This window comes from Lycorma delicatula, chromosome 1, assembly GCF_047948215.1.
Source record: "Lycorma delicatula isolate Av1 chromosome 1, ASM4794821v1, whole genome shotgun sequence".
Taxonomy (NCBI): domain Eukaryota; kingdom Metazoa; phylum Arthropoda; class Insecta; order Hemiptera; family Fulgoridae; genus Lycorma; species Lycorma delicatula.
Window position 1 is genome coordinate 90,624,501 of NC_134455.1, and position 18,095 is coordinate 90,642,595.

The 18,095-nt window shown below is 30.0% G+C and overlaps 1 protein-coding gene across 1 annotated transcript; it reads left to right on the top strand.

Annotated features, from left to right (window-relative positions):
- Positions 1–768: 768 nt before the first annotated feature.
- On the top strand, positions 769–15,409 carry LOC142320054 (peptidyl-tRNA hydrolase 2, mitochondrial-like). The gene is made up of 3 exons (XM_075357733.1): positions 769–1,203; positions 10,033–10,116; positions 14,747–15,409. The coding sequence occupies exons 1-3, from the start codon at positions 1,066–1,068 to the stop codon at positions 15,032–15,034; spliced, it is 510 nt and encodes a 169-aa protein (XP_075213848.1). The 5' UTR covers positions 769–1,065; the 3' UTR covers positions 15,035–15,409.
- Positions 15,410–18,095: the final 2,686 nt, after the last annotated feature.

Genomic DNA, 18,095 nt, shown 5'->3' on the forward strand with positions numbered 1-18,095 from the left:
TCAATTCTGATCGATACATAACGATGTTTTGAGATTTTCTTTCTCCTGAACAGTTTCGTCATGGAATCAACTTGAATATGGTATGGTTCCAGCAGGACAGAACAAAAGCTCATAGCCAGAGCATCCATGGCTGGTAGTTCGAGAGATATTTTTAAGATTTCTGATTTTCAAAGGAGGAGATGTTACACGGCTGACACGTTCTCCAGACCCTTCAGTATACGATTATATTTTCTGGGAATCTAAAGTCTAGAGTTCTCATCAGTAGACCCAACGAACTCAAAGTTCCCGTACAAGAACAAACTAGTGCAACCCAGAAAACATTGTACAAGCAGTGATGATGAATCTGCCATGCGGACTACAAAAGTATGTAGAAAATTATGGAGGACATTTGTCTGATATGTTGCTTAAAAAAATGAAGTTACGCAAATAAATGGCATTATATTTGCTGTAATTACATGTTGAAACGTTCTTAGGTAAATTATATTTGTTATGGTGATTCTATTTTTAAAATCATCGGGTCCCGTGACTCACTCTCTATTAGAAAGTGTCATAACGTACTTTTTACTAGTAATTTTATAAGTTCTCCGCAAAGTTCGCAGAGCGGCTGCTGGAATAAACATCAGTGGTGTAAAACGTTTTTGTAGAGTAATGTGTTCGTTTGTAAGAGACAGCTATTTTGTTCAAAAGATTATTCTCACCTCCTCCTTAGGAGCTGGAACTACTCTGATTTGGGTATATCTTAAGCTCGTTTGGTCAGAGCCAATTTCCAGTGGAGCAATTACTACTTGGATCAACATAAGAGATTTGGTTCGTTTTAAATTTCTCTTTGAGCTGATTCGATTCGTTCTAGATTTGTCTCGCTCCTAATTCTCTGCTAATGAAGTACTTTCCGTGCTCCTTCCGCTTGGTGTAAGATTACTTCGTTCGTTTATTATTACACTCTATTGAGGTTATGTTACTGTTTGGTGTGATTTGTGTTCGGCATACACGTTGAACGTGTGTTCGTAAACATTTTTTTCTGTTTTTATTTAATCATCGTATAGTAATGAAAATAAACACTGTACAATGAATTTACCTACTTCATTTTCTGAACTGCCAGTGAACATTTTTGTTGCTGGATTATGCGTGGGATACCTTATTGGGATAATATTTTGCAGAAAAAAATCAGAAAATACAAATTCGGAAGATACGAAACAGTCTGAGGTGAGAATTCATACATTTTAAACATTTACTTTTGATTAAAAATTTTATAAACATTTTTAAAATGAAAATTGAACATTATTGTTCAGCATTTATTTGTTTGATTATAAAACTAAGCACAGTTCATTTACAATAACATCAAATATACTGCAAATTATTCTGTTTACAAAGAACAAAAAATTGGTTAAATTCGGCTGCATGTTGTTTGTATTCATAGATATATTTGCAACCAATTTCCCAATGTTTAGCGATACATTTTCATTTTGATATCTGTAGAGATGCAGGTTTTGTAGGTCTGTTGTTGTGATGTTGTCAAAATTGTTTATAGGGTTGAAAGAAAGTAAGACGTTTTAACCTTCTTTCCTGAAAATACACTAATTTGTTGATTAGTGAAGACATAATGTATTTTTTATCTCCATATGTTATTTATTATCACTGTTGTTTAATTTGTTTATAGCTAGCTGTGTAGGTATTTTATTCTGAACCCACCAGGTTGGTCTAGTGGTTAACAACGCGTCTTCCCATATCAGCTGATTTGGAAGTCGAGAGTTCCAGCGTTCAAGTCCTAGTAAAGCCAGTTATTTTTAGGCGGACTTAAATACTAGATCGTGGATATCGGTGTTCTTTGGTGGTTGAGTTTCAATTAACCACACATCTCAGAAATAGTCGAACTGAGAATGTACAAGACTACACTTCATTTACACTCATACATATCATCCTCTGAAGTATTTTCTGAACGGTAGTTACTGGAGGCTAACAAGGAAAAAGAAAAAAGAGGAGATATTTTATTCTGTTGAGAACAAACAAAATTAAGTTGATTTTTATTGTATCAGAATTAAGACGTACTGTTCATATGTCACTAACTTATGTTCTTCATTATGCTAAGCTTGTCATTATTATTAGGTATTTATTATGCCCACATGTATTCCTATATAAAGTATAAGTCATCTCTTGAGCTCCCTCAAAAAGTCTGAATGAGTTTAAGATACAAAAATGAGCTTGTCAGTTCATTATCTGGCACCCATAAGTATGAATCATTTAGAGAATTAAATTTGTTAACTTATCCTTGTGTGTATATTTATGAATGTACAATCTTTGACAGGAAGAATAGTTAGTTAATTCTTAAAAAATAATTATATCCATCCCTATCAAACCAGGCAATGCAACTCTTTTCATATAAATCAATACAATACTTCAGCTTATGAAAAATGGACTTATAATGCTTCTTTTGCAATTTTTACCAATTATCAAACCATTTGAAAAATCTTCTCTGATTTATTCAAAATTAAAAGATTTTCTTTTGCAGAAAAAGATATTACCCTTTTAATAAAGTTTTAGATATTAATTTGATTTTTAATGTCAGCCTATTAAATAGGAATTATGTCCATATTCTCACAAAATGTTGCTATTGTAACAGCTTTGTCTGTGCTTTCATTTCCTTTGATACCAGCATGCCCTAGGAATCTATACTAATACACATCGGTGTTCCATACAGTTTAATACATACAGAATTGACAGGATGTTTGCAATGAGGACATCCACAATGGTTTTGTTCTGAATAGCAGTTAGTATGCTTAAAGAGTCGGAACATATAAGTGTTCTCACTTTGCAGAAATGTTCTAGGTAGCAATGAGCTGTATCGTGTAAATACTTTCCGTAGCTGGCAGTTTCCATGAATGAACTTCACCATTTGTTATATAGAACATCAACACCATGTTCAGTTTAAAACCATCAGTATAAATTTTCATATATCCCTCATAGTTACTGATGATTCTCAAACATTGCTGTCGATGATCACTACTGGTTTCTCTTTTATTTTTCTTTAAGAAAGATCTAATCTTAATGCTTATAGATGGGAAAAACCATCGTAGTATTTCTCTCCTTGGAATTGATAATTTATCTGGCAAAGCAATTTCATGTTTTGTTACTAATTGACGATACCATATTCTGGCTGATCTGGAATCGGTAGTGCAATGTTCATACAAAGCAGACAAAGGATTGTTATTAAAAGTTTTGCAGTTTATATGGGTAAGGAAGTCCTATATATTTGCTCGATATCTGAATACTAAGATCTCCTTTCTATAATGTAATGGCATTATGTTGGCTTCAGACATTAAACTAGCCACTGGGCTTGTTCGGAAAGCACATGGCATATCTGATTTCTTTGTTATTTATTACTTAGATGACTTTCGAGGGGATGAATCCACAGTAAACCTGTAATGGAGCTTTGATTGAACCAATGCTTTATATAACTGCAGTACTGTATCTCTATCTGAGCCCCAGTTGCAGTTTGATAAACATTTAATAATGTTTAGGGTTCTCTTGCATCTAACACTCGATTTCTATATAGGTATATAATCCCCAAGTTAGGGATTTATCTAATAGTAAAACCAAAAACATACTTTATCTTTGTATAGAATTGAATGGTCATCAGTAGTCAGAACAGGACTACAATGTGGACCTTTCTAGCTACAGAATTGTACACAGCATGTTTTCAATGGTGAAAAATTGAATTTGTTATTATTTGCAACTTCACTGAGAATGTTTATTGCTTGTTGCAGTTTATACTTCACTGCAACTGTATTGCTACTGGCATGTACTATTGCTAGATCGTCGACATGGATGCTTTTGCTGATTTCTCCTGGAATAGCTAATATTAATTTATTAATGTCGATTGTAAACAAGCTACCACTCAACGATGAGCTCTGCAGTACGTCATTTTCTAATATTTTTTCTAACTAGTACCTGATTATAAACCCGTGATTGAAAAGTACAGTCATTCATATAGTGGTCAAGTAATACCGATAAATTGCCACAAATGTCACATTCTTGTAGTTGAATTATTCCATGATGCCAAGCCACATCAAAAGCCTTCTGAAGTACAAAGAAGACTCCAACACATTGTTTCTTAGTGATGAAACTGTTGTATGTAATATTTATTTTTCTAAGTTGATCATTTGGTCAATAGTCGAATGGTACTGTTGAAATTCTGCTTGATTTAAGGAAAAAACCTTGTCCTTGTAGAATACAAATGAGTGAGTTATTTCAAAGATTTTTCTAGTAGCACACGTCAAGGAAATAGGAGTAACTATTGGGATTATTCAGATTTTTATCTTTTTCTTTTTTGAGTTGGAACAATGTATGCTTTCATCCTTCCTCTGCTGTGGGTACATTCGGTTCCGCCAAATTGATTATGCAATTCTAGTAATCTGAGTTTTGTTCAACTATCTGATCATGATGTAGTGTATTTTGTCTGGACCAGGTGCTGTGTTGTTAGTTTTCTCCAATGCTTTCAGAAGTTCATCTATTCTGATGGATACAGTTGATCAAAAATTCATTTTGGTTCCAAAATTTAGATGACCCTCAAAGTCTGTTTTTTGATTTTTAAAACATTCATCATAATTAGCTGTTCTACTGGTTCCTTCGAAATGATTGGCTAATAATTGAGCAATTTTATTTTGTGAATCCGCTAGTTCATCTTCAGATGAATTGTGGTAGTAAAGTTTGTCCACCCACAGATGGCCTTCACTTTTTCCAATTGTCTACCGCAGTCATATTTCTACTAATGGATGACCCATATTATTCTATTAATATTATGCTATTATTGACATATTGTTGATTGAAACCGATAGACTTGATTGCGTCTGAGAAGCAGCAGTGGTATTTTGCGGTGAGTTGACTACAGATAAAATTTGAGAAATTGAACAACAGGACAATGCCTTGTGGCAGGCCAGTTGGAATGAGACTGATGGTGGGCGTTATATGCATGATCTCTATCCAAATTTTGTTGGTTTGCGGGATGCCTCTTTGGTGCACCCTAATAAATATGTGACGCAATTTCTTTCCGGCCATGTTGCTTTTAGGGACAGACTGCAGAAATTCGACTTGGTAAATTCTGGGATGTGTTCTCAGTGTGGACAATTAGATGACACCTATCATGTTCTTTATGAGTGCTCGAAGTACAAGTTAATGTGTACGGAGACCATCTGTTGGCTTGTTCTTATCAGGTTGGTGTTGGATCTCTGTGTAAACTGAGGAGCCAGACCGAATGGGCAATATAAGAGTGTTATAGTGTACTCAGCAAAGAAAAGGATTGCTGAGGGGATCTAGAGCTGTGATTGGATTTCTCTTATATTATGTTTTTGTTTTGTTTTATAAATTATGTGTTTGTTGTTGTTTTTGACCTTTGTTTTGTTTTGTTTCAATGTTATTGTTCTGTGTAATATTTTTATGTTTCATGTTTTGTGTTGAACTCACTTTTACCTTCTACGGGTAGGTTAGTTCAATTCCTTTGTTTAGTTAGGTCCTTTCAGTCTTACTTAAGACTCGGTGTGATGTATTTTGTTTTGAGTTCATTAAATAGTTGTACACCGATGTGAATGTCACTCATGGCACTCGTATTGGTGGCATCCTGGCTGAGGTGGACTAGAATATGTCAAAAGCCGTGGTTTTAAAGATGACCTCCGGTAAAGCCCATAAGGGCTTGGAACAGAGGGGGTGGCGTAAGGGTGTCTTCCCCTATGGGGGTCAGGAGGTCTGATGTTGATTTAAATATTTTTGCTGTGTTTAACATATTGTTGATGTTATTTACCTTTTTTAATTTGATTTAACTATTTAATTTATTATTCAATCTATTTTAATTTATTTATCCTTTAATTATTTTTTAATCATGACTTTTTCTAAATTTATTGATTTCATTGAATTTTTCCTTTATCTTCAGAGGTCCAGGCTGATATTCTAATAGATCAGGAATATGGTTTGGTTTGGTTTGGTTTTTATCTTAATAATATTTTCATTCTGTACCTAACATAAATCTGAAGTCCTAACAATTTAGCCAGTAAAATGTTGATAAAGGGCCAAAAGAATGAATAAACTTTAAAAACACTTCTATAAGAAAAATAAAAATAAATTGAAGTTGCCGGGGAACCGCACGAAAAAAATTACAGGGTGATTTTTGTGTGCAAAATAATAACAGAATATAAGAGATTAAGCATGAGTATGGAGAATTTCCATCTAACTAACAAAAATTGAAACATTAAAGAAAAATACTGTAAAATAATTAATTTATTATGGTATAACTAATAGACTAACTAAATCATTGAGTTTAAAAACTGAAATAAACAAGGCGGAACATAACCAACAAGGGTGTAAAGAATACCCATCAGTATGAAATAATAGATACCTAAAAAAGAACAATCTGACAATAGAGTTTATATAAGGTTAAGGCTTTGTGCTTTAAGTAAACAAAAAATTTATTCATTTTTTCAATGTTATTGCTAAGCAATTGACATAAGATATATGGAAAGTTAGGTTGGTGGTTTATGGAATCATACATTTGCAGGTTAGATGCACATATATCTGGTAAAATAGCAGTTACATAATAGACAATCTGATGATCTTGAAACCACAAAGACCTTATGTTTCAAAAGAGTTTTCACTATCCAGAGCATAATTTTAATAATTTCTTCATATTTTTCACCTCAAACTTATGAATACACAGTTTCTTTCATGCAGTGGAATTTGTTTACAAATGTGGTCTATCACAAAGCATGATCGGTTTTCAATAATAAGCTTGTTGTCACAATTATGAAATCTGATATGATTGTAAGCTTGGTGAAAGGTGGTAAAACTAGGCTTCTTTTTACTTCAAAATCATCCTTCTCATTTCCAGATATAACTTAAAACTCAACAAAAAGCAAGACTCTACTCATATCAGTATGTATAAATATTGATTTGTAATTGTTACTTACAAAAGTTTCCTTGGACTACATACCACATACTCAGGGAATCTATACCAATGATTATCCTTAATTGAATGATGTTCATTGCTTTACAGATTATAAAGGTACTAACTGCTATTAACAGTAAATAAGCATTCAACAGAATTTGTACATTTAGATCTTCAGTATAAATAGAATCTTAACATTGTTAATAATTTCATAATTTTTTTTTGTAAGAAAAGTAAAGTCTTTATTATGAGCAGGCAACAAATTTTGAAATCTCTATTAATTAGTCACTAACCATGTTTAATGCTGGTTAAGGTCAGACAGTTGAAAATCAAATGAATTAAAAATTCTAAAATTTTATGGATGATCATTGTCATCACAGTCATATTTAGTTAATTTTTATTCTGATTGGAACATAATAATACATTATTTATATTACACCAATATAATATAAATTATAAATATTAAAATCAATTTTAAGATAAAAAATAGATGAGCTTTAATTAATTCTTTAAATAAAAAACACAAAATATAGTTAAGATATTAAATGTAAAAATTAATAGAAAATAATTCATAGTTCACAAAATACTACTAGAAAATAATTACTAATATTACTAGAAAATGCCTCTATTGAAAATTATTTTAAGGTCATATGTATGTACATATTGAATGGGATGCAGATAAATTGTGTTTTTTTTTTATTAATACTATTTAAAATTTCTTCAACAGAGTAATATCTTTTTTGTAAAAGAAAATCTTTTAATTGTATTTTAAATAAATAGGTGGAAAGATTTTTCAGTTTTTTTTATGAGTTTATTAAAAATTGCAACCACAATGTGAATGTGTTCGGCAATGAAAGCATAATAAGGCCCTCTCTCCTAAGCCGAAATATTGGGTTGAGTTATATGAAAATAGTTTCGTTGTCTGTTTAGATATTGTTATTAAAGGTGGATATTGTTATTTTTTAAGAATAAATGACCATTATGTGTAGCAGAGATTACGCATATATAAATATAAATACAAGGACAAGTTAACATATTAAATTTTCTAAGTATAGATCTCTGTGCTTCATACTTACAGGCAGATAATAATCTGATACCCCATTTTTGTATACTAAAAACTCATTCAGAGTTTTTTGGGGAGCCCCAAGAGATGATTATAGAGTAAGCACTGCTGTAGTACTAAAAATAGCTACGAAGTTTTTTCATCAGTAAAAGACGTGAAACTAAATTGAAGTACTTTATGAAAAAATAAATAAATAAATTCCCTTGTCTTAACAAAAATTGAGTCCTGTTGTATTTGTTATGAAGTTATCTGACCTGTTTTTATTTTCAAATTCATTTTCACTTTTGATGACTGTCCACATGGTTTTAGATTTATTGTTTGAATTAGGTATTAAATTATCATAATATTATCTTTTAGTAACATGAATAACTTAGCATAAATTTGTTTATAATTTTTCAAATACAAGTAGTCCTGGAATTTATCAGACAAATTATACTTAGACAACCCATGTAGGTTTCTCAGCGTAGTGCTAGATTTTAAAATTTGTTTCGAAAGCTGTGTATTTTTCTTTTTATGTTTAAAAACATAACTGTTCCTTTTTTACCAAAGGGCATACTAGAAAGAAAGTCTTCTGAAAATTAAGAAAATTGTTTAATTTTTCTTCAAAGCTAATTTTGTTATTACTTTCCCAATTTGTTTCTGATAACAAGGTTTTTAAGTTTCTAATTGTTTCTGTAACGGGAACTTAAAAATAGCAAAGCAATAATAGGTGATTGATTGATATGAATTCTAGAAGCTGAACACACATGGGAAGAGATATTGACCATAAAATCCTAATTTTTCTTATAGTACATTCACAACTATAGTAGAGCACAATCCAATACATTTATATCGCATGAAATTTACCATCAGTTAGATTTGGCTAAACAGTATACCACAAACAAATAGATTGCAAATCGGCTAAACCTTACTATTTTTTAACCACATACTGAATGGAATGTATTGGATAACCACTTAAAGATCCTTCATCAGAAGGTATCTTCTGAGGAATTAATAGCACCAAACTTTTGAAAAAAAAAATGTCTGAAAACATATTTATAAGTATTTAGCTCGTATAAAATGTATTACTTTATAAAAGATAACTAATCAATCATGTGTTTAGCCTTAAATATTGAACAATTATTTGTCTAGTAGTAAAACCAGCATTATACTGCATGCTATGAGAATATTCTCATATATTATCCATTTGTTTTCTTTCATATAAGGGATAATGTTTACCCTTTAAAAATATTTGAAAAGAAACCCAGTTGTACAAATAAACTTGTACAAGTTTACCATTCAGTTTCTGAATTTAACCACTTATCCTTGTTTAAAGTTAATTGTAAGGATTAACATTGTTAACATTGTAAGGATTGTTTAGGCCTGGAGATTGCCTTTAAGATGGAAGGTTTGTAGGTTTTTGGTGGTATCTCTGGAGTATAGACTTGATGCCTGCTTTTACAGAGTAATTTAACAGTTATAGAATGAAATACCTGCTCATACTGTAGCTCTTGTGAATTCAAGTTTATAAATGGTAAAGGTGAAAATTTCTGCACAGGTAGGATGCGTAAAATATCTTTTTGTTATCATATGTATTTCATAATAAAAAATATCTGTTTGCCCAGGAGTTCATATTATATGAATTTTCATCTATAAAAAAAAACACGAATCTAAGAAATGTTAATTATTGTCTTTTTTCCAATTCTTTCTCTTATTGTCTACTGTCTTGTTTTCTTTTTGAAAATTTATTTATAAATTTAAGTACTTGTTTGTAATTCATTCATTTGTATTAACCTTCTCAGCTTTCGATATAACATTTGGAAAGCAGGTCTCCCTTTGCTCCTTAGGATCCCCGAAGACATGATTACTAATTAAATTATGTGTCGTTGATAATATTTTAAAAGAAACAATTAGAGTTTATTTTTATATTAACAATTTATTAATTATTAAAACATTTTTCAAGTTTTGATGTTCTTATTTTTTGTTAAAAATTTATTCAGATTACTGTTGTCAGTACTTATTATTTTGTTGTCAGGTAGTTTTATTTTGTTTTGTTTTACAGTTGCAGAATGAAATACCTACTCATACTGTAGCTCTTATTGTGAATTCAAGTTTAAAAATGGGAAAAGGGAAAATTGCTGCACAGGTAGGATGATTTAAAATATAATTTTTTGTTATTAAGTTAAAATTAATTTTTAGTTAGTTGGGCCAACAAAATCAAAAGGAATAAGGCTTGTGATATATATTTTGATTATTCTAAACAAGGAAAATAATGTAGTTTATTTGATTACTTTAAAATAGTGATAATGCTAACTGTTACCACTTATCCTTGTTTAAAGTTAACACTGATGTAAAGATTTTTTAGGTGGTCTGGAGATTGCCTTGAAACCATTATAAATTATTTCAGAAAAATAGAAAATTTAGAAATTTGTGGTGGTACCCCTGGAAAATAGACTTGATGACAACATATGTCTGTAATCAAAAAATCGTACAATAAAATTTTGCATAGATAATTTTGATTTTGCTTCAGATTAAATAATATTTGTACTTATTATATCAAACCAATTTTTGTTTGTTTATATCATTGTTCTCTATTGAAGTAGTAAATTAATTTTTGGTAAACCTATTATCATTTAAAAATCTAATTCATTTTGGCTTTGGTTTAGTTGCCTTCTTTTGAAAATAATACTTGTAATGACCATCTTGCTGATATTTAGTGTTAAAATTTCCTCAAAATTGTTCATGTTAATAGATTTCAACAATTTAAGTTTATATTAATTATAATCATGATTAATATAAAAGGGTATACAAATAAAGAGCAGTGCTAAAGTAAGTTTACTGAAATAAGTTGAAAAGCAAAATTATGCTCCAAACCACGTTACAAAACATTTTACTTAAAATCTATACTTAGATGGCCATTTTAATTGTTAAAGAATCATTACAGTAGACACTATGAAAAGTATGAGGGCAGTCCAGAAAATGATGAGACGACAGCTTAATTTAAAAAAAAACTTTATTGTAAATCTATATTTACATGTTCCCTTTCAAAATACTTTCCCTAAGCACGACACACTGCTTCCAGTGCTTGATTTACTTTTCAGACATGAAATCCAGATCATCATTCAAAAGCATTTTGAATTTCACCTTCATGGCTTATAGAGCTTTAGATTCGCTTCAAATTTTTACTCTTTCAGGTCCTCTTTCATGTCTGGGAGTAGCTAGAAGTCGGAACTGTTTTAACCTTTTTCCATTCAAAAATTCACAGAGTATCTGAGTGATATGTGAGCATCCATTATTGCGATGGAACAGGAATTCTTCACGGTTTTTTCTGAAGTTCATTGATGAACGTTGATGCTTTTTTTACAGAGCATTGTTAGAACCCTTTAGGTGCTTGATGTTAGTAAATGAATCCTTCATGATCAATAAAGATTATCTTCATGACTTTATTCATGCTGCTTTCTAGTTTTTTTTTTGGAGATGGTGAAGATGACTTCCATTGGGAGCTTTGTGATTTCACTTCAGAGTCATAATGGAACATCCAAGGATTAACAATGGTTATAATATTATGCAAAAAATGTGTTTCTTCCTTCTTTTAGTGAGTTAACAATTCTTCACAGTGAATACATGGTATACCATTTGGTCAGATATTAAGAACTGTGGAAACACAACACACAATGCATTTCATATGCATCTGCATGCTCAGATTAATGCAATGCAAGCATCTGATTTTTGAAGATGTGTAACAGTTCTCAAAACTGCCAATACATCAAGTCTTACCAATATAACACATCTCAAATGAGTATGCTCGCTGTCTTCATCATAAATCATAGTTAATTGATGTGCTTATTAAACAGCTCTCATATCACCTTACCCTCATTTGTGACAAAATGGCAGCTGTTAATGCAATGATTTACAGAGAAAACTAGTTGCTGCCTGATCTGGAGGTTTATTGAAGAGAAATGGGTTTTATTAAAGATACAGCTGAGTTCAGTAGTTTTACAAAAAGATTCTATTGATAGCATATAGAAAAGAATCTACAAAAAAAATTTAACAGATACAGTAAAACAACCTTATTTTAGAGAAATTGTGAAGAATCAGAAAAAAGCACAGGTAAAAATTGCATACTGCCCTCCATAAGTAAAAGATAAACAATATGAAGAAAAACCACAATAATACCATTACCATGGCTATGTCTAGGAAATTGATCTCCATCCTTGGAAACGATAAAGATAAAACTAAATCCATCAAAAGAGTGGGCGTTGGTAGAGTTAAATCATTTTAAATGAATTTAAAAAGAATGTAATTGCAATTTAAAATACATAGGACATATTAAAAGAAAGACTAAAATTAAAATAAAATAAAAGAGCATTTGGCTTGTTATAAATGTAGAATACAAAAGAAATTTGCTGTAATCCAGCAATTCTGGTCACAAGATTGGTTTATTAGAAAGTTTTAAAATGTTTAATTAGCAAGGGTTGGATAGTTTATAAATTGCCTTTTTTCAGTAATGAAGTAGAAAATTTTAATATGTAATGGTTTATTTGACATTTTTTATAACTTATGAAAATTACCAGTCATAAGAACTATTATTTTTATTATTTTAAGATTCACGCTATCTTTGTCTTTCTTAATATAAGTTTTACCTACCGAACCAATAAAAGAGACATTCACTAAGTCATGCTAGAATCTGGTTTGGAGGTTTAAATGGTTTTGATATTTTAAAGATAAATTTATGCTTTCTATTGGGATTGCCTAGAATAGTTATATTTTTTAATTTTATTTTATTTTTATACTAAAATCGTTAACCTTTAATTAATTTTAAAATTATTGTGGTTAGTCTGAATCGGAAATGTAAATTGTTTGGATATTTTAAAACTACATTTAGACTTTCTATTGGATTACTGAGAACAAAACCAGTTTTTGTATTTTTTTATTTTCCATTTTTTATTCTTATTTTAAAGTCTTGGATAAAATTATTGTTTTATAATATTTTGTAAGTACTTTTTTGTATTAATTTAAAAAAAAATTAATTTATAGTTTACATAATTTTTGTTTATAGAGTATTTTCATAGTGTCTACTGTGTACATTCAAAATGGCCAGGTTTAGATTTTAAGTAAAAATTTTTGTTTGGATTTTTTGTAGCATAATCTGCTTTCCAATTTATTTCAATGATTTTTTTTTTGCATTGTTCTTTATTTTTATACTGTTTTACATGATAATTATAATAGAATAATTGGAAAAGTGATTATTGTGACTGATTTATTGTAGCACAGCACTTTATAATTGAATCATTAGTTTGTCCAATTTTTTACTGTTTTCTAATTTAAAAGGTGAATCAGTATTTAAAGAAACCTCTACACTTTTATATCTGTCTTACATTTATTTTTTAGTGGATTTCCAAAGAATTTGGAAATCACCACTGTGCCCTGTCATGTTTATATACATATGTGTGAATGTGTATAATTATATATAAGATTTTTTTTGTTTGTTCAACCAAATCTTAACCAGTTTTGATGAAACATGGTGGGGTGATTTAAACCTTTTGGGAATAGAGACCTATTAAATTTAATGCAAATTGGTTGACAGAATCTGGAGTTAAAGCCAAAGCAGGGTTTTTGAATACATTTACAGCTTTTTTTTTTGTTCTACTATTTGCAGTTTTTTTTTTACATTTCCTTTTATTTTCTTAAGAATAAATTATTTTTAGAGATAAAATTGGTTTGATACTTATCAACTGTTCTATACAAAGCCTATCAAGCTCTGGTGAAGCATACAAAATATTTTTTGTTTATGCTATTATAGGTAATATTTAAGTAAGTGATAATACATACTAAATTAAATATTTCATTATATTCTACCAAAAAATTTGTATTTATTTTTTTATTAAGTTTATCAAAACTTAAATACTTAAAAATAAATGTAATCATTTTTTATCAGATTTTCAAAAAAATTGTACAAATTGCTACTGGATTCGGTCAGATTTTGTTAAGGGTTGCGATGGGGAAGGGGGGACCAACTTTTTTTTATGTTTTGTAGTCTGCTGAACAAAATTTTGCAATGTTTATTAACATATGTACATGTTAAATCTTTTTTGTCCGTCTGCTTGATGCAGATCTTAGCAATTTTGACAAAACTTGGTGAGCTGTTGTAAACGTATTGAAAATAGAGCCCTATTGATTTCGAAGTGAATCTGTTCTCAGGAACCAGAGTTAAAGCCAAACAATGGAATTTTTGAGTTCATTTTCAGATTTTTTTGTTCTACTGGGTGCAATTCGTAACTGATTTCAATGTAACTTGGTAGAATCATGTAAAGTAATACTAATACTGTAAAAAATACTAGTTTCAAGGAAACTTGATTGTCAAGCAATCACTTCAGTAACCAGTTTTGGATATGTTATCAGGGTTAACTAAAACCGGAAATCCAGCTTTGTGATGCACTTACTTCAACAGAGTGTTTTTTTATTTACTTTAACTCTACCTTAAATAATTTTTGTAGATTTGGGAGCAAACTTCCTTTTGAAGAGAATTCCTGGAAACAACTATGATCCCACTAATTTTTTAATTTTTGATATTCCTTTTTGGAAGACACTTAATAGTATGTTGTTATTGTGTAGTTTTATGTTCATTTGTATCATGTTTATGTAATTTATATAATTGTGACTTTTTTATCTGGGAAGTTTATTTTGTCAGCTATTTATATTTATGATGTTCTTTTTTTTATTAATTCAAATTAAATTGTATCATTATTATTAATTCTCATTTTATTATTTTTCAGTGTGGACATGCTATCATTTCTTTGTGTAAGAAAGCTAATAAAAATTCAAAGAAATTACTTAAAGAGTGGATTGAAGAAGGGCAGGATATTACACTGTTTACTGTTAATTCTTCAGAAAACTTTGATGACCTAATGCAAATGGCTGAAATGGAATCTCTAAATCAATGTGTCATTGCAGATGCTGGTCGGACTCAAATAAAAAGTGGAAGTTTAACTGTAATGGGGTTAGGTCCTGCAGATATTGAAACTATTAATAGAGTTGTTGGTCAGCTGCCACTCTATTTATAATAGATTGAACTTTTTTCTTACTGTTTTTTATTAAAAGCAAGTGCTGTGAATTTTTATTGATAATCATTCATAATTATTAACTGCTACAACATCTTAAGAAGCATAAGATTTGCTTTTTAAATTTTATATTGGTTTTTTGTGGTGAAAAATTTATTTGTTGGTAACTCAATAATATTTTAATTTGAGTAGATGCTTGATGAATTGTGAAATAAGATACATTTTAGAAAATACAAACTGAAGAAAAAAATGGTTGACTGTATTACTCAAAATAAATTACTATGTAGATAATTATTATTGTACTTAATTGCTGAATTAAAATTCTAATTGCTGACAAAATGTTAATTATTTAGTAAATAAAATACTAAAATTTGATTAATATAATGGTAGTTTTTGATTTAATTTTAGAAAAATTTATGTTTTTTGGTTGCCTTTATTTCATTAAGCACTTTTCTAATTTTATTTATTATTTGTTGTATCTTGCAAATTACAGATAAATGAGAATGATCATAAACCTATATTCTCCAAAAACTTAACTTTCCAGGATAATGAATTTTCTTTTGTTTTAAAGTTACTTTTATAAGAAATCTAGCAAAAATCTACATTGAACTACAAAGAGATCAAGAATTTGCATATATCAGAATTAAAGTGTCAATAAATAGCAATGTAGTTGAAAAAATTCCCGTGACTACTGCAAGATTTTTTTAAGAGAAATTTCTTATTATTCATATCTACATGCTATGGTCAATATTTTGTCTCAATGTAAAATAATAATATTAATAATAATAATAATACCATATTCTGAAGATAAAAATCAAATGAAGATAAATATATCAATCAAATATGAGGATAAATTAATGCATGTTTAACTGTTTGACTGCCATGAGATCTAAATTTAGGGCTCAAATCAAAAATGATGGCTGCCGTATGAAAAAATAAATGAATCAAATAATTTTTTTGAGACCTAAAATAAGGTCTCATATTGTCATATCCTGGGGCCATGAGACCTATAATCGGGTCTCACTGTATTCATTTCTTAATTTAAGTGAGACCTTAATCTACGCCACATATTTCTCAGCAAATAACAAATTTCAAAAAAGAAATTTCAGAGATTATTATGGTATTTTTAGCATTTATATTCTATAAACATTTAATAAATTATAATTTTTTATATTTATGTTGTTCTTGTGAGATTTTTCAAAAGTACTATTTTACAGTACCGACAAGTTTTTTGTATTAGTTTTTGTGTCTCTTTGTAATGAAGAAATCAAGCCGTTCTTTATTCCCTAATTTTGAATTGTTGAGGGTATATGGTTTTGGTTTGGTTTAAGCCGTATGTGTGATGTTGTTTTGTAACATTTTGGTTATATAACAGTAAGAAATGGATGACGATCATATTGCTGAGTCGCTAGAAAGGCCTACATCACCTTTTAGTGTTGAAGAAAGTTTATTTGTAGATGATAATCCATATAAACCAGATTTCAGATTGTAAGATGATTTAGAACTTAGTTCTGATGATGAAGATGAAATTGAGAATGAAGAGGCTGTTGATGATGATACAAAAGTTCAAAATTTTGATTCTGGTAGTTTAATATTAGATTTACCTGTAGTCAATGATGTGGTTAATACTGATGTTATTCAACCGATCGATGTGAATATTGGAGTAGATGTGCCCACTGACAGTACATCACTAAATGCGGATGATAATCATACATAGGGGCCTGTAGGAGAAGAAAATATGCTTGTTCAAATACCTTATAATCCAGATGACCTAAATTTAGGTATTTATATGGATATTATTGAAACTATGGCTCATGTGTCACCCTTTGGCTTTTGGAACTTGTTTGTGACATCTTATTAAAATTAGTAACTGAAACTAACAGATATGCTGCTCAGCAGATCCAATCCCACCAGTTTATTTCACCTAATGCAAGGATAAGAAAATGGAGACAGATGTAGTAGAAATGAAACAATTTTTAGGTATAATGCTTTACATGTGGTTGAATGCAATGCCTACTTTAGCTCATTATTGGCAGACAGATGATTTATATGTTTTGGTAATTTGTAAACAAATGAGCAGAAACCACTTTGAATTGCTGCTGAGCCTGTTTCATTGCGCGAACAATGAAAATGCAACACATGATGACAAGCTACATAAAATGCAAGGGATTATAGATGAAGTTGTTCATAAAATGTATAAGTTGTTTTAAATGGTTGTGGAGCCTGAACAAGATATGTGTATAAATGAGAGTATAGTTCCTTTTTCAGGCAGAATTTTTTTCATTACATTAAGGGTAAAAGACACAAGTACGGTATCAAGATATTTAAATTATGTGTGAAAGATTTTTATAGTCTATCATGGAATTTGCAGAACCATACCTGAATTGTGACCGCACAATTTATGGACAATTTTTATTCAAGAGTTCAGCTTGCTGATAAATTATAAACAATGGTTGTCACACTTTGGGGAATAGAAAATTTAATCCACCTGAAATAATCAATAAAAAGCTTCATCGAGGAGACTGTGTTGCCAGTAAGAACTATAATGGAGTAGCTGTTCTTAAGTGGCAAGACAGGAGAGACATTTTTGTCTCTCCTGTCTTGCCAAAATGGTTACTACAAAATACACAGATAAAATTGTAGTGACTAATCGCAGAACTGAAGTTTTGAAACCTGCAGCTGTAGTGGAATGTAAGCGGGGAAAAACATATACAGATTTGTCTGACCAATTGGGATCTTACTCCAATCCTTTAAGGAGGTCCATCAAATGGTATATGAAACTGATTTTTGATTTGCTTCTGACAACTTCAGTGGTAAATGCTGTAAGTATTTATACTACAGTGACATATAGTAAAATTCGTATCGCTACATTTAAAGAACAACTTGTAAAAGCGTTGTTTGTGCCTGCAATCATTGAAACGGTAGACAATCTCATGTACTAACAAAAACAAAAAATTGAAGATGCAAACCGTTACAAAAGCAAAGTTATCGCTCTTGGAAGAAAGCTTGCCCAAAAAAAAATCAAAAAAGTAAATACAATGTATGTAAGTTGTGGGATTCATTT

What these genes read in the sequence shown, in the direction of transcription:
- LOC142320054 (XM_075357733.1), top strand. Translation starts at nt 1,066, where the DNA reads ATGAATTTACCTACTTCATTTTCTGAACTGCCAGTGAACATTTTTGTT. An exon ending in AAGATACGAAACAGTCTGAG is followed by an intron (nt 1,204 to 10,032) that starts GTGAGAATTCAT and finishes TTTGTTTTACAG; the next exon opens with TTGCAGAATGAAATACCTAC. An exon ending in AAGGGAAAATTGCTGCACAG is followed by an intron (nt 10,117 to 14,746) that starts GTAGGATGATTT and finishes ATTATTTTTCAG; the next exon opens with TGTGGACATGCTATCATTTC.